This window comes from Diabrotica virgifera, chromosome 4 (assembly GCF_917563875.1).
Source record: "Diabrotica virgifera virgifera chromosome 4, PGI_DIABVI_V3a".
In the NCBI taxonomy this organism is placed as follows: domain Eukaryota; kingdom Metazoa; phylum Arthropoda; class Insecta; order Coleoptera; family Chrysomelidae; genus Diabrotica; species Diabrotica virgifera.
Genome location: NC_065446.1, coordinates 21,210,655 through 21,231,832, shown reverse-complemented (window position 1 = coordinate 21,231,832; position 21,178 = coordinate 21,210,655). Strand labels below are relative to the sequence as shown.

Here is a 21,178-nt window from a genome sequence, read left to right as displayed (position 1 = left end):
CACAGAGATATGTAATAACGTTTTCCTCTCTTATTCGGCCCGGTACGCACACTGCCACAACCCGGTTGTATGTAAATATTGCATTAAAAATACCCGGACTCGGCACTGAACCGGAAGGGACACGGCCCGGGTATGTATAAATGGGCCTTAATAGTGCAGTCACGGAAGGTGGATATGAGCTACTACCTTTGATTTCGTTGAACCTCCATCGATTTGCATGAAAATTGGTGAGTGGTTAGAGGATATCTCAAGGAACAAAGGTGGCATGGTGCCAACTTGAGCTTTTTCCCTGGGGGTGGATGCCACCCCTTCTGGGGGGTGAAAATTATTTTATTAAAAATAACCCCATAATTCGATAAAGGGACTAACTCTAAGCAAAATTTGTTATATAAAGTTATTGAAATAAATCATAACTTTTTGAGTTATTAAAGATTAAAAATTTTAATTTTTCGTGAGAAAAATGCATGTTTTTAACCGATATTTTTATAAAAAATTCAAAAAGTGTAAGCTTTTACAAAAAATTTATTATTACCAAAATAGAAGCTAATAAAAATGAAATAAATTTCTTACTAGAAAAACCTTCTAGTATTAACTAAAAGTCAGTTGTAGGTAATTGAATGTACATTTCTTTCGGCGACTACCCAAATCTAAGTATTCAAGCTTAAATAACGGGGAAATTATGCATTTTATAACATAAAATTATTAAACATTTGTCAAAGTATTTAAAAGTATCTATCAGATGAGCCCACGAAAAAGTTGATAGCATTAAAATTTATGCTCCAAAAATTTTTCAAAAGTTATCTTTTAAAATTTTTTTTTAATTGTTGTTGTTTTTTTTGGTATATAACTCCGTTAATTTTGAGATGTCAGATTCGCATAAAAATCATTTGAAAGCTAAAACTAAGGGCTTTAAACCACGTTGAATTTAATTTTTTAAACCCCTTACTTAAAAAAAAGATTAAATTGCCCCGGTTACATGGTTTTCGAAGCAAAATTTAAGGTTTAAACGTTTCTATCTCGGTTATTTTGTACCGTAAAGAAATAGCAAAATAGGTACAATATTTGGTACAGGAAAAACTAAAATTTCGTTATATATCATTTTTTCGTATGTATATTGAATATTAAAGATTGAAGTTATTATTAAAGAAAATGAAAATTACGATAATTTGAAAAATGCTGATTTTTTTAAATTATAACTTTCTTTCAAAAATATGCAATCTAAACCGGTCAAAATTTTTGAAATCAGTACTTATACTAATATAAAGAAACTCTTGTAAGGATTTTTATAAATTTTAATTTTTGTGGAAATGACGTATGTTTTATTTTTCGCTTTTTCCAAAAAAATTCGAAGGGGTTCTCTTATTTTTATCATAACTTGCTTAATTTTGATGCTATTAACTTCTTCTGGAGTTCATTTGATAGGTATTTCAAAGTATTTTGACAAGTGTTTAGTAGGTATATTTTAAAAAATGCATCGTTTTCCCGTTATTTAAGCTTGAATATTTAGATTTGCGTACAGGTCAAAAAAAATACACTTTCAGTTACCCATAACTCACTTTGAATTAACATTAGTGTAGTTCTTTAAATGAGAAGTGTATTCAGTTTTTATTATCTTTAATTGTGGCAATAATAACTTTTTTGTAAAAGCTTATAATTTTTGAGTTATACGTGAAAAACTGCTTTTAAACGTGTATTTTTTTACGAAAAAATAAAATCTTTGATCTTTAATAACTTAAAAAGTATTGATATAATCAATAATAATAATCAATAATATATTATATTAATAACTTTATATAACAAATTTTGCTTAGAATTTCTCCCTCTATCGATTTGTGGTATTATTTTTAACTAAATAATTTTCACCCACTTTAAGGGGTGGCATCCTCCCCCAGGGTGAAAGCGCAAGTTTGCATCATGTCATCTTTGTTCCTTGAGGTAATCTCTAACTACTCACCAATTTTCATGAAAATCGATGGAGGTTCAACGAAATCGGAGGTGAAAACCTTCAGTGAGAGAACTATAAGTATTTTAGAAATATTTTAACGCAGAATGAAAGACTACTTTACTACCGAGGGCCGAAAGACCCTAAGAATATATAAAAAGTTTCTTTTAATAGAATATATAAAAAGAAAAACGAAAATTTTGGAAAGTGACTTCGTGGCGACGATGACGTCTTCATTCGATATAAATGTCTACCTAGCGAGTGCCTTGTTCAAGTTTGTAAACAAAAAAGGCGCAAGGAGCCAAATCTGGAGGAAACGGTGGATGAAAACAACAGTTCGTAGACCAACTCGACCAATTTGGCCACGGCCATAGCGGAGCTGTGAGCCGATGCGTTGTGAGCACTTCTTTCTTCGCCAAATGGGGCCGATCTTTCTGCAATTCGGCGTCGAACCGATCCAATAATTGGGCATAGTAAAGCCCTGTGATCTTTTTGCCCTTCTAGATGTAGTCGATGTAGATCACACCTTTTAAATCCCAGAAAATGTTTACCATCTGTTTTCCGGTCGATCGGACAGTCTTCGCCTTTGTCGGAGCAAGTTCTTCGGGTACCGTCCAATTTTTCCATTGTTTCTTGACTCCAATGTATCGCCAGTGGATCCATGCTTCGTCTATGATTACGAAACGACGCAGAAACTCTTTCAGATTACGCATAAATAGGGTTAAACACTGCTCTGAAGCGGTCTCATGGTTGCGCTTATTATCAGAAGTGAGAAACTGTAGGACCCATTACGCCGACAACTCTCTCATGCCCAAAATTTTATGCAGAATATGACTTACACATTTTTTTGATATACCTATTGTATCAGCTATTTCGCGCACCGTTAGTCGGCTGTCTGTTTTTTCGTCTTATTCTGAAACACCCTGTGGAATTAATTAGAAAATAAAGCTACATCCTGTTACTACGTAATAGCTTTACCTTTCTCAACATTTTCGTAAAAATTGATCTTCTTCTTCTTCTGCTTCTTCTTCTTTTTCTATAGACATGACTATGTCTGTTTCTTCAATGTGCCTCTAGTAAGTTGTCGTTCCATCGTTTTCGTGGTCTTCCCACTGATCGTCTTCATATTGGGGAACCGTCTCTCGTTGTCCTGATATTCATGACTACCCTATTTGTTGTCATTCGGCTTATGTGGCCATTCCATTCTATTCTTCTGTTTCTTACTCAGTTATTACTGTTATACACCTTGCATCTCCGTCGTATATCTGTACTTCTAGCTCTGTCCAATAGAGTCTTACCATCGATTTTTCGAAGGGTTTTCATCTCCGCTGTTTCGAGTAATCTTTTTGTCCTCTTTGTGTCGTGTCGTGTTTCTGCCGCATATGTCATTATTGATCCAATGACTGTTTTGTAAATTCTGCCTTTTATTTCTTTTCCGATATTTTTATTTCTCCATATTGTGTCATTAAGGCAAACTGCGGCTATGTTTGCTCTATCACTTGATCTTCCATTTCTGTTTCGAGCCTTCCGTAGCTAGATAGTGTGATGCCTAGGTATTTAAACTCCATCACTTGTTCTATTATCTGACCTTCCAGCTCCAATTTACGTCTTATTAGATCTGCTGTTATAACCATGCATTTTGTCTTTTGTGAGGAAATTAATATGTTAAATTTTCTGGCCATTATGTTGAATTGGTGCAGCATACGTTGTAAATCATCTTCACTTTGAGAGATTAGTATTGCATCGTCCGCATAGCTTTTTTTATTATTTCGTCCATGATCAGGTTAAACAATAAAGGACTCAAGGAATCCCCTACCTTATCCTATTTCCGGCTTCAATTGGGTCAGTTAGTTCATTTTCCACTTTTACTTTTAGTGTCTTGTTCTGGTAAATGTTTTCGATCGTTTTAATTATTCCTAGAGGTACCTCTCTCGAGTATAACAAATGGATAACGTCCTTTAATGTGACCCTGTCAAATGCTTTCTTAAAATTCACGAAACATAAATATGCCGGTTGTGCATCACCTTTCCGACCTAATAATTTGTAGTTCTTCTGCTAATATTTTAATAATTTCATTTAATTTGTTTGTTATCACTTTCGTTGTTAATTTAAATGTTGTGTTTAATAAGTTAATTCCTCTGTAATTCTCGGGGTCCGATTTGTCTCCTTTTTTGAAGAGAGGTATTAGGATGCTTGTTCTCCATTCTTGTGGTATTCTGTTTTTTTTTCTATTATTTTTGGTATTAGTTTTAATAATTGATTAATTAGATCTTGTCCTCCGTAATTTAGGAGTTCCTTCGATATTCTGTCCTCTCCAGGAGATTTTCTATTTTTTAATTTTCTTAATGCTTCCTTTACCTCTCCCTCCTCGATGTTTATTTCTTGGTTTGTTGTAACTTCAGGTGTTGGTGGTTCATTATCGTCGCCTTTAGCAAATAGATATCGGAAGTAGTCTGCCCATATTTCCTTCTGAATTTCTTTCGCATTTATTAATTCGTTTATCTCCGTTCTTTGCCCTCCATGCTTTTTTTTTGTGTTCCGTAGAAGTCGTGTTCCATCTGGTTTGAGAAATTCTGCCAGTGCTCCCTTTTTATTTGCCTCACTAAAGTCTTCGTTTCTTTTCTGATTCGTTTGTAGTGGTTGTATTCCTGTTGTGTTTGGTTCTATATTGTAAAAAAAGGCTTTCTTCTTTTCTTCACAATTTATGTTAGCTTACTCTCTAAACCACGGGGATTTCTTCTTTAATATGTGAGTATTCGTTACTTTTCTCTCTCCAAGTGATTCTGTTGGAGCGTTGATTATGTTATCTTTGAGTTTCTGCCAGCTTTGATCGATGTTATCGTTTTTTAATATTAAATTCTTAGCAATCTTCTCTGATATTCATTTCCTGTATAAGTATTCCGTGGATTCCGTATGTAGTCCTTGGACTTTGATTTTTGTTTGTGTTGGTGCTGCCCTCTTGGGTGTGAAATATTTCATAATAATAATAAATAATAATAATAAAAATGTATACCATTTTTATTCATTCAGTTGCGGTGCGAAACCAAACTGTCTTAATTTTTACTCAGATCAGAGAGTGCAGCCAGCACTCTTATCGACGATTTCACCTCTTTTTAGAGGTTCATCAGAGACTGCATAGGCTGCTTTTTTCTAGGAAATGGGCCAATAAAGTTTTTCAATTAAAAATCTTTTAAAAATATTTAATTTACAAATATTTTTATTAGGTTGAAAAACTTAGTCTTTTATTTCATAATAATTCATATTTTAGTTTATACCTACTAGGCTATGGTCGCTACCTACATCTGCTGAGTTGAGGCATCTTACGTCGATTATTTTTGATGGATGTATATATCTCTGTTAGTTACAATATAATCTATCATAGATCTTTGTCCACGGGTGTTATTGAATGTATATTTGTGTTGGTCTTTGTGGTCAAAAACTGTGTTGTTTATTCTAAGTTCGTTATTCGTGCAGAAGTTTATCATCAGTTCTCCATTTTCGTTTTTAATATTTTCATTGTGTTTTTGCTTAATTCCGGGTGTTACTTGGTTACCTATTCGAGCGTTAAAATCCGCCAGTATTATAATCTTCCATCTAACTTGATCTAATATTTGTTGTAATTGGTCAAAAAAGATATCCCTTGTTGTTTGAGGCCTGTTATTTTCTGGGCTGTATATTCCGATGATGTTTAGGTCTTCCTTTTTCATTCCAATTTTTGCTGTGACAATTCTTTCCGATAAATATATTGACACACTTTGATGTGATTTTGCTATATTTTATGTATTAGTAATGCTACACATTTTGTGGCCCTGTTTTCTTTTGCTACTCCACTGTAGATTAGTATATGTTCGCCTTATCTTGATTTCCTTTTCCTTTCTTTTTTGTTTCCTGTAGAGTGCATATATCTATTTGTTTCTTTTTTAATACTTGGGTGATTTCTTGATCTCTAGTGTTGAGTGATCTGATGTTTCTTGTGGTAATTCTCATCAATGTCTTTCTTTTGTCCTTATTTCTCGCCATGGTCGTCTTCATATGATCAATCCGGTTCTGAGGCTTCACATTGTTTCTTTGAGCAGTATTCGTTTTTCCGATTTGTAGGTTGCTAACCTTGATAATCAATCCACCCTGCAATTACCCCAGGCAGTCTTAAAAAAATGATCTAGATATCACTATTAATATCTATTCTAAACAAGTTTTAAATGATATAGTAATAATATAGTAAACTATTTAAAACGAATGAAAGCAAAGAAAACATCAATTCTATAAGTTTTCTTGACATTTAAAACAACCAAAGGCAAAGAAAACATAATATTGTTTAGTTGATTACGGATGTGGGTATATTGTTTGTTGAACCCGTGGACTTCAATTTATTCACCATACTACAAATACAGACCTCTGCTCTCGGTAGAACGATTATAGCGCTCGTAAAATGGTAAAAGCGCTCGGAACATTGTCTAAACACAACATCCATTTTAATAAAACGGATTTTATTATTTACACTTGTGTACGCTCTACTATGTATGTACCTATGTATCCATGTTTATTTGGTAAAACAGACTGAAATGAACAGACGAATGGCAGCAATTTTGAATAGCATTAACAATATGACAGTTACAATTAATAGTTCTTAATGCGTATATTAGTTATGTTATTCTTATTCATTTTAGTTACGTTTCTTTGTAATTTTGTTTTCCTCTTATTCAGATGAAAATCCTCTAATGGATGTTAGCGGTAACATTTTCCATTTACTCTCTGTTTCTTGGAATATGTATCAGAAATTATATGTCATTAATCCCTGTCCTTTGCCCTATGTTTCGGAGCCAGGACATTTTCTTGCGTCATATTTAATGCGCCCTAGATAATTTATTAGATCTATACAGAAAAAAAGTAGAATTAAAGAATTACAAATACATTTATTTACACAAAGATATGAATTTAGAAATACAAATACAAAAAGTTTTTTAGTCATCTTCCAGTATTATACGAACCGGTTCTGTGGTATTATACTGATGTGATCTTGATTATTGATATGAGATAATATTTTTATATGTCATTTAATTTAATCAATGCATTAATAATAATCTAATTAATTTACCAGATCACATATCAATATGTTTTCAATCTCAGGGCTTTTTATAAAATTAATTACTTACTTACGTGGCTTCTAAGTATTTCTCAATGGTTCCTAATCGGGATAGGAAAGAAAAGAGTAAAATAATAACACATATGGGTTACAATTGTAATCAAAATATTGTTTATTTTATTTAAATGGCAATCACTGCTTACTATTTGCTATATCTTATTATTCTTAAACATAACATTTACACATGGAATCTTATTTCCTTTTGGTTTCCAATTGAAAGTTTTTATTAACATTTAACTATTATGATTTATTAGCAACAATTCTATTTAAGTTTGATGAAGCTTTTCTGATATTATTGATTATGTTTCTTCAATTTTAAATGTGGTATTTAATACGAAAAACCCATACATTCATGTCCAAACAAATGAGACTGACCTTTTTCTGGTGAACTGAGAATGTCTTCACACAAGACCCGTTTCCTGCTATCCTTGGCTGCAATCAAAACCTCGTCCTGGCTTCCAGTAATGTTCTCCTTTGAAACTAGCTCGTATAGCTCTCGTTTCCTGCTTCTGTCGTGATGCTGTGTTCTACCTTTTTCGAAACTGCAATCAGCTACCGGGAACTCTTGGCTCAAGGAGGTTCTTTTACTCTCAACCTGGCCTACCTCTCGTTCCACGATAGATACTCCACACTCACGGAACTACACCGGCTTTCTCACTCTCCGTACACTACCGTCTACTACTGGACTTCACTTCTCGACAGCTCATAACATTCTGATCTCTATTTGTCATTCATTCCCCTACTTTCTAAATATCCCTTCCAGATTCACAAATCAAACTTCCACCACCAACTCTCATTCGCAGTATTCCTCAAAACCAATTTTTAATCTTTCTAAATATGCTTAATGGATTTCAAAAGAAAAATAGTTAATTCCCATTCTAAAATTACTTTCTACTAATTACAAAATTTAATGATCTATTATCTACTTCAACTGAGTCTTATTTAGCATAAGCTAATGATCGAACCTTCCGCGAACAACGATAATGACCTATTATCGATTTCACTTGAGTTTTATTTAGCATAGACTAATGATCGAACCTTCCGCGAACAACGATAATGGTACGCGCCATTCACTTTGTTTGTTCTAAGCGCATTGTCCCGAGTTTCGTTTAATCACTTCTTAAAATTAAATATAACAATTTGTTGTATACAGGTTGTTCTAAATTTATATGCCCGTGGTTGAGAAAATTGAAAATATTTTATATTAAATTGAATTTTGTTTATAATTATCAAAATTTAATTTTCATATCAAATAGAAATATAACAATACATACAATGAAAATGCTCCATAAGCGGACTATTCGAATTTTTCGAAAAAAAAAATTCGTTTTATAAACATAGCTCCTTCATTTCTGGCGACAAAAAGTTTTGTCAAAAACGGTTTTGTAGGATATTTAAAGAGCTGCAAAACTGTGTAAATTAAATTCCTGGTGATTCCTTAGTTTTTAATTGGGATGGGTATAAAGGTTCGAATAAGGGGGTGTTTGCTCGGAATTAGAGGTTTAAACAGCTTATCTCGCTAACTGTTCACCACAGTGAAAACCTGTGCACAAGAAAATTTTAGTTATTATAAATGCTACAATTTATTAATCTTTTATTTTTTTGGTATCTCCAGTATTTTCGGAGATATTTTGAAATAAAAGGTGAAAAATACGAAATTACAAAAAATCAATTGTTTTTAAACTCCAATTTTTCTAAAATTAGGCCTTTTAAATAAGTCAAACTTCTTGGTTATATTTATATTATAAATATAAAAGGAACTACAAAAGGGTAAAGACCAATTCTTAACTAGGAGGGTAGTTAAGTTGTTTTCACTGATTTTTTCGTAGAGAAAAGCAGGTACCCCCCTCTTTTTTAATCATAAGTCACTCAGTTTTCTTGTTAGAAACTTATATTATTATGTTTTGAAAGGTCTAATCAATATACTTGAAAAAAATTGGTTATGTTTTCCTTGAAAAATGCAAAGTTTTGCCGATATTTGGCTTTAAATATTTCAAATTGAGCATTTGGTGAAAAAAGCTAACTTTTAACATGCCGTATCTCGGTTTGTATTGGTCTTAAAGATATTATAGAAAGATGAATTTAGTTTGTGTTACTTACAATTTTGTTATCTACAGTTTTTTTATTGACTGCATATTTTTTGAGGTATTCTCAGATAACCCTCTAAAAAAGTCGATTTTTTCGTCGAAAAACTGTTACTTACAAGCGCGAATACCTCGAAAAATGTTTTACGAAGAAAATGTAAAAAACATTTTTTTCTTAGAATTACTTTTTACATCGATTTCATGGTTAAAATAAAATAAAAATTCCCACCCAAAAGATTAGGTGGCAACCACCCCTATGGTCTTAGCGTACAGCGGCATGATATAGAAAATGATCCTTGGACTATTCCCTACCTTCTGTGAAAATTTCAAGTAAATCTATGCTGGACGAAAAAATTGCGAGCCAAAATGCTTCATTTGCTTAATTATTCAAGTAATTACGATTTTTTATGACCCCCTGTTAAGTATTGCTAATCACCAGTCCCCTAAGCTTTCCGATATCTGCTCGAGCATTGGCTAATGAATTGTTAAATGAATCTCGTAAACCGGTTTAATTATTACGGACCATTACTATTCATCAATTTTTTTTCAAATTTTGGTGTAAATGTCTAGACATTATTTGCGGGTCTATCTGGAAAATTGTACTAAAAAAGGTCCAAAATATGCATGCAATATGCATTTTTAAACATGCTGAATGAGAAAAAATTTGCACATATAATAAATAGATATAGTCCAGGAACTGAAGCTTTTCACCTCGCAATTTTTACAGAATTGATCGATTTGTTTGAAAATTTGAGAATAAGTAGTGGATAGTCCAAGTATCAAAATATATATGATGCCGAAAGGCGCTTTTACCATGGGGGTGGTTGACACCCCATCTAGGGGGTGAAAATTTTTTATTATATTTTGACCACAAAAGTTGATAAAAACATTCATTATAAGCAAAAAACGCTCTATACATTTTTTTGATAAAATTAATAGTTTTCGATTTTTTCGCTATCGAAGATGTTTCATATCTAAAAAATCAATGTTTTTCGATGGTATACTCATTTATGATTCACTTAATTTTTGCCGTAGAAAATTTTTTTTAAACCAAGTTCTTGGGAATTAAATAACCTACAATTTCATATTTAAACATTTTTTCGTATCGCTGATGGTAATCTTTCTATTCTGAAGAAAATGGCATTTTTACCAAAATACAAAAACTCGTTATTCGCTTTAAGCTCCAGTTTTTTTTAAACTAATTATTATAATCCAGTCAAACTTCTAGAATCTATTAACCTTTAACTACACGCGCTGGCGTATTTTGTACGCCAGATATAAGAATTCTACTGCAAATATATTTAAAAATTTAATTTTTGGCCTTGTTTATGTCTCTAACCTGTCAGTGGAATGTGCTTTACAATTTGGTTTTAGTTTCGTTATAATCGGGAAGATCATAATTTACAGTTTATTAATTGTTGTTTCCGGTGGTGCACAATATGCGCCACGATTATATTAATATAAGTAGTAATATAAGTACATATTTCAATTGCTTTTTAGTCATTATGGCACAAAATATATTTTTCTTTATAAACAATATTTTTCTCCCGTAAAAAATCACATTTCAAAAAAAAATTTATAAGCAATTTTATTTATCATGGAATCCAGTTTTTCCGTAATTTCAGTTATAAATCCCAATTGGCTTACTGAGAAGGAAAGCCAAGTATTCACTCATGCCAAATATGGTTTATAACAAACAACAAAATGTATTTTTTCAACAAAAAATAAACAAATCCGCTGTTATAGTGTATTTCCTTGTGGCGTATAAAGTACGCCACGCGTGTAGTTATGTTATAACTTGATGCGCGGGTAGTTAAAGGTTAACAATACATAAGTTAAGAAGAATGAATAAGTCCAATGACTAAAAACACCGCTAACTTACATTATTATGCTTCCAATTGGATTTCCCCCTTTTTTTTTTCAAAAAAATATATTGATTTTTTAACCGTAACTTTTTTATTTTTTATCTCATAAAGTTTGTTGATTAAGCATTTTGTAGATTTTTACAAGATCTATAAGGTTAATAATATTAAATCCTTTTAAAATCCTCAGTCACAAAAAGAGATGACATTGAAAAGGTTGGTAAAGGTGGTTTTTGCATGTTATTACAAGTTTTAATTGTCAATAGCTCACTTAATTTTTGCCGTAGAAAAATGTTTTGCCAACCAATTTCTTGTGAACTAAATAAGCTAGAATTTCATATTGTAATATTTTTACGTATCTCTCATGCTAATCTTTCTATTCTGAAGAAAACGACATCTTTTACCAAACTACAAAAACTCGTTATTCGCTTTTAACTCTATTTTTTAAAAACTAATCATTCTTAGCCGATCAAACTTCTAGAACCTATTAATAATACATAAATAAAGAAGAGCAAATCAGGTCAATGATTAATTTTAATTAAGGTGGTAATTAGGGGGTTGTTTTCGATCACTTTTTGCTGAAAAAAAATGGGGACTGACATTCTTTTAATTATAAGTCACTTAATTTTTGAGCTAGAGACTTTTTTTATATTTGGAGATAGATATTTTTCAATACTTGAAATTAGTCTCAACAAGTTATCCTCGAAATACGCATAGTTTTCCCGTCTTTTGACTTTGAAACTACAATATTTAGCATTTGACGCAGAAGAGCTAACATATAATAAAGTATAGCTCGATTATTATTGGTCTTAAAGAAAACTGGAAAAAACGGTTTTGTTTATTTTTTCATAGGGTACATTTTTGTTAAGTAAAGTTGTTTTGATAAAACGAAATCTTTTTGAGTTATTAGCAGAAAACTGATCAAAACCATTGATTTTTTTCGATATAAAACTAACACTTTCGATAGCGAATAAATCAAAAACTATTAATTTTATCAAAAAAATGTATGGAACGTTTTTTGCTCAAAATGAATGTTTTTACCAACTTTTGGTGGCCACCACTCCTATGGTAAAAGCGCCTTTCAGCATCATATAGATTTTGATACTTCAACTATCCACTACTTATTCTCAAATTTTCAAGCAAATCGATCTTGTCCTATTTTAAGCTTCATTACTTGGACTAATATGTAGGTATTATGCCTGGATCACGCGTACCAAAAAAAACTTGATTAATAACAAGCTGAAAATTTATTTGTTAATAGCTTAACGGTGTCTAATCAGACAAACTTTGATGTACGAATTGTGGTGCAATAACCCCAGAGGTCAGCGATCGCAATCAGCAGTTTTACCTTTTATATTCAGCATTTTGATTTTATATAAAAGTAATATCATTGTAATTAATTTCAGTTATTTTCGATCAATTAAAAGTGAAGTATATTTGTAAAAGTTAATAAAGGGTCTTTTTAACCCGCCGTTACACGCGTCTTCTATTGTGACGTGGTTGCACGCGTATGTGCGTCGCCCTCACCTGCATAAGTTCGACTTATTTCGAGGAAGAATGAATGTCAACATGTATAATTATAAAATGGGTTGTACTCACATATTATAGAAAGTCTCGTAAACCAATGTTTTTTTATTAATTTAACAAAACAAAAGTAAAAATAATATACATAGATCAAAAGCAAATTTTCTTAATTTTCAATTTCAGCAAGCCACTGAAAAAATTAACGTTTTTACGCGAATTCATTTTACTAAAAATACAAATTAAAATTAAAAACTGTTCTGAAGCTATTTCTTTGTGGCATTTATGTAATTAACTATTAATATTTTGTATTTTGATAACGACGTCCGAGAAGGAATTCGAAACGTCAATAAAATCAATTTTTCAAGTTAAATTGTGGCTTATTTCCCAATTAGAATAGGTAAATTTAAAAATGGGTTCTTAACCAGTGGCGCACCTAGAATTTTCCTCTGGAGGGGGGGGAGGGGGGTAAGCTTGGGCACCGAAAGTTTTTTGTATTATTTGTGAAAGACAAGTTACATTTTCCTACTTTCTTTTATATATATATTTCTATATGCTCTGGGTGGGATTTTAACCCCCAAAACCCCCCGCTCGGTGTGCCACTGTTCCTAACCTAATCCAAACAATAATATTTTAATTAAACCTACCTAAATAGTAAATAAAAACCTAAAAGTTTCTTTGAGATAACAGAAACGTGATTTCACCGTGATTGCACGCGCAGTGAGGAATTCCCTCACTTGAAGAGGGATGTCTCTTCTTTCAACTACCACACAGCACACTGACCGCCTGAAATAGTCTATAACTTTTTCGTACCCTCTCATGAACCATGCTAAAGGCATTCCTGGGTGCTTAAGGTTATAGTATTAGTTTACACAATTTCATGGGTTATAAACAAATATGGTGAGGGATTCCCTCATAGCGCGTGTAATGGCGGGTTAAAAAGTACCTTAGTGAGTTTAGGTGAGAACCTAAACTTTTACAAATATACTTCACTTTTAACTGATCGAAAATAACTGAAATTAATTACAATGATATTACTTTTATATAAAATCAAAATGCTGAATATAAAAGGTAAAACTGCTGATTGCGATCGCTGACCTCTGGGGTTATTGCACCATAATTCGTACATCAAAGTTTGTCTGATTAGACACCGTTAAGCTATTAACAAATAAATTTTCAGCTTGTTATTAATCAAGTTTTTTTTGGTACGCGTGATCCAGGCCTAATACCTACATATTAGTCCAAGTAATGAAGCTTAAAATAGGACAAGATCGATTTGCTTGAAAGTTTGAGAATAAGTAGTGGATAGTTGAAGGATCAAAATCTATATGATGCTGAAAGGCGCTTTTACCATGGGGATGGTGGCCACCCCATGTCGGGTGTGGAAATTTTTTATTATATTTGGCCGCAAAAGTTGGTAAAAACATTCAGTTTGAGCAAAAAGCGTTCCATACATTTTTTTGATAAAATTAATAGTTTTTGATTTATTCGCTATCGAAAGTGTTAAACTTATATCGAAAAAATCAATGGTTTTGATCAGTTTTCTGCTAATAACTCAAAAAGATTTCGTTTTGTCAAAACAACTTTACTTAACAAAAATATACCCTATGAAAAAATAAACAAAACCGTTTTTTCCAGTTTTCTTTAAGACCAATAATAATCGAGCTATACTTTATTATTTATGTTAGCTCTTCTTCGTCAAATGCTAAATATTGTAGTTTCAAAGTCAAAAGACGGGAAAACTATGCGTATTTCGAGGATAACTTGTTGAGACTAATATTAATTATTGAAGGAAATGAATCGGTAGATGAATTACCGACAATGACGCCAACTTTTACTCCCATTATACCACAAAAATTCACCTCGGATACTGATTCAGATCTTGACTCGCAGCCAGTACCATCGAAAAAAATTAAAAAATAATAACTATGATAGATCTTTTTCAACATATAATAATAAATAATATTATTTTGTCTAGAAATTGTCCGTGGATTAGGCCTATTGGGGATACCACACAAAAAACGCGCCTCCAGACTCTACCTCATAGGTGGCCGGGAAAAGGGTCAAAAATAGCTTAATAATAGCATAGGAATGTTAAAATCATAATAATTAAATATATAGATAAAAAATAAAGCCCAAGGTTTTGTTTTTATTATATTCCTATGAGAATTCGAGAGTCTGGTCAAGTTTGGAGCGCTGTAAAACCTAGATAAATAAATAAAATTACACAACTTTATAGTGGAACTTGTTCGCTGAAAAATCCTCTATAAAATCGCTATGATGTTATTTTATTGTAAAATGAACGGAAAAAAACTTATAACCTCCAAAACGAAATTTTTTACAAAATTTTCTGTTATTTTTGTTTATAACTTTTTTGTCGGCCACTTGATGATAAAAAGTAATAAAATATAATATACAAAATTGTGAAAGATTTAATTTGCTATATTTTACGTGTAATTAAATTTTCTGTATGGTTGATAGTTTAAAATATACAGCGCAAAAGAACTTTGCACGCCATTTTCCAAGATGGCGGCCGGGGGACAAGAGGGCGATCCCAAAACCTTGAACTTAAGCTTCTACTGAATCCCCCTACACATTAAAAAAATAAAATTGACCACTCTAAGAAATGCAACCCTAAATGTAACATTTCATTTGACTATTTCGCTTATTTTTTTATTTTAAATACCAGCTATTCATCTATTAACACAGGTTTTTGTTTCAGATTTCATTAGTGGATCGTAAGAAATCGGTGTGCAAAATGAAGGAAGAACTCGAGGGGACTTTGGTGAACCAAACGACTTTAGTGCCGTTGCCAGTTTCGAACGTAACGAGAAATGTAACGAACTTACCACTTGATATGCAATTTAATGACGGACATAGACTCTCTATATTTGTTTACAGTATTTTATTTGTGTTTTCAACAATTGCAAATACGACAGTGTTGGTGCTTATTTTAAAAAGACGCAAAAAGTTTCCGTCTAGGATTAACATGATGCTAGTTCATTTGTCTATAGCTGATTTAATGGTAAGATCCTTTTTATATGATAGAGTAACTTGGAATCATAGGGGAAACTTATTGTCAATTTTACGAAAAAAACTTATTCTTCATAAAGTGCTCTGCATAGTCTAAAACCTAAGATGCAATCATCAGATATCAAATTTTATCAACACTATACGAGGTATGTAAAAAATATGAATTTCGGTCAAGAGGAAAGTACTTTTATATCTCGTGGACGTACTGGGAAATCCACTAACTCACAAAAGTAAAATTTTTAGAAAAACGCATTTAAATATTATTATACCTTATGGATTACCTCTTAAAAATCGGGTATTATATACTGGCTGTTCAACTTTTGGTACCTGGATGTGATTTTGAAGGATGTTATCCACAGTAGTCCAAGTAATGAAGCTCAAAATAGGACAAAACCTCGCAATTTTTACAGAATGGATCAATTTGCTTGAATATTTGAAAATAAGTAGTGGATAGTCCAAGGATCAAAATCTATATGATGCCGAAAAGCGTTTTTACCATGGGGGTGGTTGCCACCCAAACGGAGGGGTCGAAATTTTTTATTATATTTTGATCGCAAAAGTTGGTAAAAATATTCGTTCTAAGCAAAAAACTTTCTATAAATTTGTTTGATAGAATAAATAGTTTTCGATTTATTCGCTATCGAAAGTTTTAGTTTTATATCCAAAAACTATTTTTAATAAGTTTTCTGCTAATATCTCCAAAATTTTACGCTTTATCAAAACAACTTTTTTAACAAAAATGTAGCTTTTAAAAAAATAAACAAAACCATTTTTTTTATTTTCTTTAAGACCAATAGTAATTGAGCAATACCATATTATATGTTAGCTCTTCTTCGTCAAATGCTAAATATTGTAGTTTCAAAGTCAAATGACGGGGAAAACTATGCATTTTTCGAGGAAATCTTGTTCAAACTAATTTAAAGTATTTAAAAATATCTATCTCCAGAAATAAAAAAAGGGTCTAGCTCAAAAATTAAAAACTTAAAATGAAAAGAATGTCTGTCACTTTTTTTTCAGCGAAAAAGTGATCGGAAGCAACCTCTTAATCGCCACCCTAATTAAAATTAGTCATTGCCCTTATTTGTTCTTCTTTATTTATGTATTATTAATAGGTTTTAGAAGTTTGACCGGCTTAGAATGAACAGTTTAAAAAAAATGGAGGTAAAAGCGAATAATGAATTTTTGTAGTTTGAAAAAAATGGCCTTTTCTTCAGAATAGAAATATTATCATCAGAGATGCGAAAAAATATTTAAATACGATATTTTAGCCTATATAATTCTCAAGAACTTGGTTTACAAAAATTTTTTCTACGGCAAAAATTGATTGAGCTATTGACAATTAAAACTTATAATAAGATGCAAAAACCACCTTTACCAACCCTTTCCAAGTCCCTCTTTTTACTACTTAGGATTTTAAAAAGATTTAATATCAATAGGCTTATAGACCTTGTAAAAACCTACAAAACTCTTTCTTAAGAAACTTTCTAAGATAAAAAATAAAAAAGTTACGGTTAGAAAATCAAATCAATATATTAAAAAAAAAAGGAGAAATATAATTGGAAGCATAATAATGTAAGTTAGCGGTGTTTTTAGTCATTGGCCTTATTCATTATTCTTTATTTATGTATTATTAATGGATTTTAGAAGTTTTACTGGATTATGATGTTTAGTTTTTAAAAAATTTGAGTTAAAACGAATAACGAATTTTTGTAGTTTGGTAAAAATGCCATTTTCTTCAGAATAGAAATATTAGCATCAGAGACATGAAAAAATGTTTAAATATGAAATTGTAGGTTATCTAACTCCCAAGAAATAGGTTTGAAAAAAAATTTCTACGGAAAAATTTGAGTGATGTAAATGAGTGAGTAAATGAGTATTATCGAAAAACATTGATTTTTTCGATGTAAAACTAACATCTTCGATAGCGAATAAATCGAAAACTATTAATTTTATCAAAAAAATGTATAGAATATTTTTAGCTTAGAATGAATGTTTTTATCAACTTTTGCGGTCAAAATATAATAAAAATTTTCCACCCACGACATGGGGTGGCAACAACTCCCATGATAAAAGCGCTTTTCGGCATTATATAGATTTTGATCGTTGGACTATCCACTACTTATTCTAAAATTTCCAAGCAAATCGATCCATTCTGTAAAAATTGCGAGGTGAAAAGCTTCGGTTTCTGGACTAATAACTAAGCAAATTGATATTATGTTATGTGATTTCCACATTGCATCTCTCATTTTAAAAATTAATTGCTCACTCATTTGACCACCGATTTTAAAAAAATTTATATCTCTGGATAGGTAAATGACCATTTTTTCAAGTTACAAAAAAATATACTGGGTGTTTTAATAAAAAAGTCAACAACGTTTTTTTTTTCTCAAAAATCCGCCATTTTTTATTTAAAAGCGATATAAAAATGGTCATTTACCTGAAAACTTGAAAAAACGGTCATTTACCTATCCAGCGATATAAATTTTTTTTAAATCGGTTGTCAAATGACTGAGCAATTAATTTTTAAAATGAGAGATGCAATGTGGAAATCACATAACATAATATCAATTTGCTTATTTATGTTATTTAGGTACGCGATATCCATGTTGCACCTCTCATTTTAAAAATTAATTACTCAGTGATTTGACAACCGATTTTAAAAAACTTTATATTGCTGGATAGGTAAATGACCTTTCTTTCAATTTACAGAAAAATATACTGGATGTTCCGTTAAAAGTCAACAACGTTTTTTTCAAAAATCCGCCATTTTTGTTTTCGTACTTGAAAGCGATATAAAAAATTCAATCCATTCATACAAAACTTTTACTAATATAATACATTTCAGCGAAAACCGCATATTTCTATCTTGAGCCGTTTAGAAGTTATAGGTAGTTAAAATGGGGGAAAATATTTGTGGACACCCGGTATAAACAGTAGGTAAGCGAGTAGTACGTTCTTTAACGGTAAAATATTGCAAAACCTCTAAATTTTAAAGAACCGATTGAATTGACATGAAATTTGGCACACACATAGCTAACGAGTCAAAGAAAAATAGTTATACTGTGCCGATGTGTGCTATGGCTCTGTGGGTGAGTTTCACTCCTTCTCGGGGGTGAAAAAATATATGTCAAAAATAAGTGCGGGATTCGATATACTGACTAATTCCCAGCGACTTTTGTTCTATAGAGTTTCTTCACCGAGGCAACACTTTTCGAGTTATTTGCGAGAGAATAATATGTTCATTTTTTAACAAAATAACTACGTTTTTAGACGGTTTTTCGCAAAAAAACTCAAAAAGGAAGTATTTAGTCGAAAAAATATTCTTAATAAAAATATAACTTATAAAAAAGTGAAAAAAATGGTGCATAGAAGAAGTCTGTAGACCTAGTAGAAGTAAAGTTGTAGCTAATGAAAATTATGTTCTTATTCGTCAAATTCCAAATCGAATATTTCATCGAGAAATAACCAAAAAACTTTTCGGGAACAGTCTATACAAATTTTTTAAAGTGTTTAAAAATGGTTTATTTTTGTTTTTTAAAAAAACTTATAACATTAAAAGTAGTAAGTGAGTTACGATCAAAATATTGTTGGTCCCTTTTATTTTTTGGTAAAAAGAATCGCGAAAGCACCCCCCAATTAGCTTTCCAAATAAAATTAATCGTTACCGCTTCACAAGTTACTCTGTTTATTTTCTATTATTTATACGATCTGTAAGTTTCATTGGTTCAAAGTGCTTATTTTTGAAAAGGCTGTAGTTAAAATGGGTTGAACGAGTCACTAATCCCAAGTGTATGCAAATTTTGAACAGCCATAACATAACCAATTTTTGTCTAACAGGAAAACAATAAATCCAAAATATCCAGAAAAGCTAAACGTACATTTTATTACTCCTTAAGATTTTGGTATTGCTAATAATTTTCAAGTTATTTTAAAGAACAGCGTTTTTTTCAAAATTAAAAATTTTAAAAATGTTGTTTTAAAACCAATTTTTTTCAAAAATGAGCACGTTGAATCGATGAAACTTACAGATCATATAAACACAACATAAATAAAGCAACTTGTGAAGCGGTAACAATTAATTTTATTTAAGTTGTTAATTAGGGGTGATTTTCCCGATCTTTTTTGCCAAATCAAAAGGGACCAATTGTATTTTGAGCGTAACTTGCTTACATTTGACGCTAGATTTTTTTTTTTATAAAAATAGAAATAAAATTTTTTAAACTTTTTAAAAAATTCACGTTGAATTATATTTATTTGAAATTTGGCGAATATGAACCTATTTTTCTTTAGCTATAATTCTGCTTCTACTAAGTCTAGATACTTCGTGTGTACACCATTTTTTTTCACTTTTTCAGAGGCTATATTTTTGCTAACAATAGTTTATTCGATAGAATACTTACTTTTTGAACTGTTTGCGAAAAATTGTATAAAAACGTGTTTGTTTTGTTGAAAAATGAACATAATTCACTCGCAAATAACTCGAAAAGTATTGGCTTAGTGAAATACTGTATAGAATAAAAGTTGCTTATAATTAGTCAGTTTATCGAATTCCGGACTTATTTTGAACGTATGTTTTTCACCCACGAGAATGGGTGAAACTCAGCCCCAGGGCAAAAGCACATACCGACACAACGTCACTTGTTTTCTTTGACATGTTTGCTATGAGTATGCCAAATTTCATGTAAATCCAAACGGTTCTTGAAAATTTACAGCAAAAACCGTCAAATAATGTACTAGGGGGACCGGCAGTCGAACTATTCAGAAGTACCGCAAGCAAAATCAGAATTGCCATGTCAATAGCCAACGTTCGCAACGCACAGTGCACATGAAGAAGATACCCTTAAAAAATCGATCTGACTTTGAGGTCTTTCATATTCACACTGTATATTGTTTTTTTGTTAAATATAAAGATTTTAATTATATCTGTAATATTATTTCAATTCTTTTGTACAAGAAATATCACGGCCTTCTATTTCTTAACTTTATCCTCGAAATAATCAAACTTTCCATACAACCTTCACTTGCAATTTATTGCAATTTGTTTCAAATTATTTCCAAGACGACCGACGCCGACAAGACTGATTATTCGAGATGAAAGGTCGAAATTCATCTTTTTATCTGACACCGAAGTTTGAAGTTTTTCAGATTCCAACAAATTAAAAAAAGAAATAATCAGAAAACCTAGAACTATACTGTGGTCTCGCTCGCGTAACATAAATTTCCTTAAATTTTATTGTAAAATCAGAAATAAAATTGTGAGGAACTAATAGTCCAGTCGAGTTAGACAAATAACAGGCCTAACCTTGCATTAGAAGCTGCCCCAAATTTTATTTTTCTAATCTTTAGGGAGGCTCAATAGTAGTGTAAATTTAAAATCTCGACTAAATCGCGCCGTTGCGTTAGCCGCCATCTTGATTTTAAACTAGAACTGTTTTGCTCAATATCTCCGCCATTTTAAACTTTTCAACAAATAGTATATAAACCAAAATTCATGAAAATGTGATTTTCAATAATTTCTATTATTACAATTTTTTCCTGCTGTCGATACTTTCCCAGTTATGGCCGAAAATATTGACAGAGCATAGTTATTGAA

At 31.4% G+C, this 21,178-nt stretch overlaps 1 protein-coding gene across 2 annotated transcripts in view; it reads left to right on the top strand.

The window, feature by feature from the left end:
• LOC126882946 (adipokinetic hormone/corazonin-related peptide receptor variant I) overlaps positions 1–21,178 on the top strand; it is an 815,905-nt gene that overhangs the window by 487,686 nt on the left and 307,041 nt on the right. For both annotated transcript variants that reach the window (XM_050648023.1, XM_050648024.1), the window contains exon 2: positions 15,275–15,577. In XM_050648023.1, coding sequence (XP_050503980.1) covers positions 15,311–15,577 — 267 coding nt within the window. In that variant the 5' untranslated portion in view covers positions 15,275–15,310. The remainder of the gene's footprint in view (positions 1–15,274; positions 15,578–21,178) is intronic.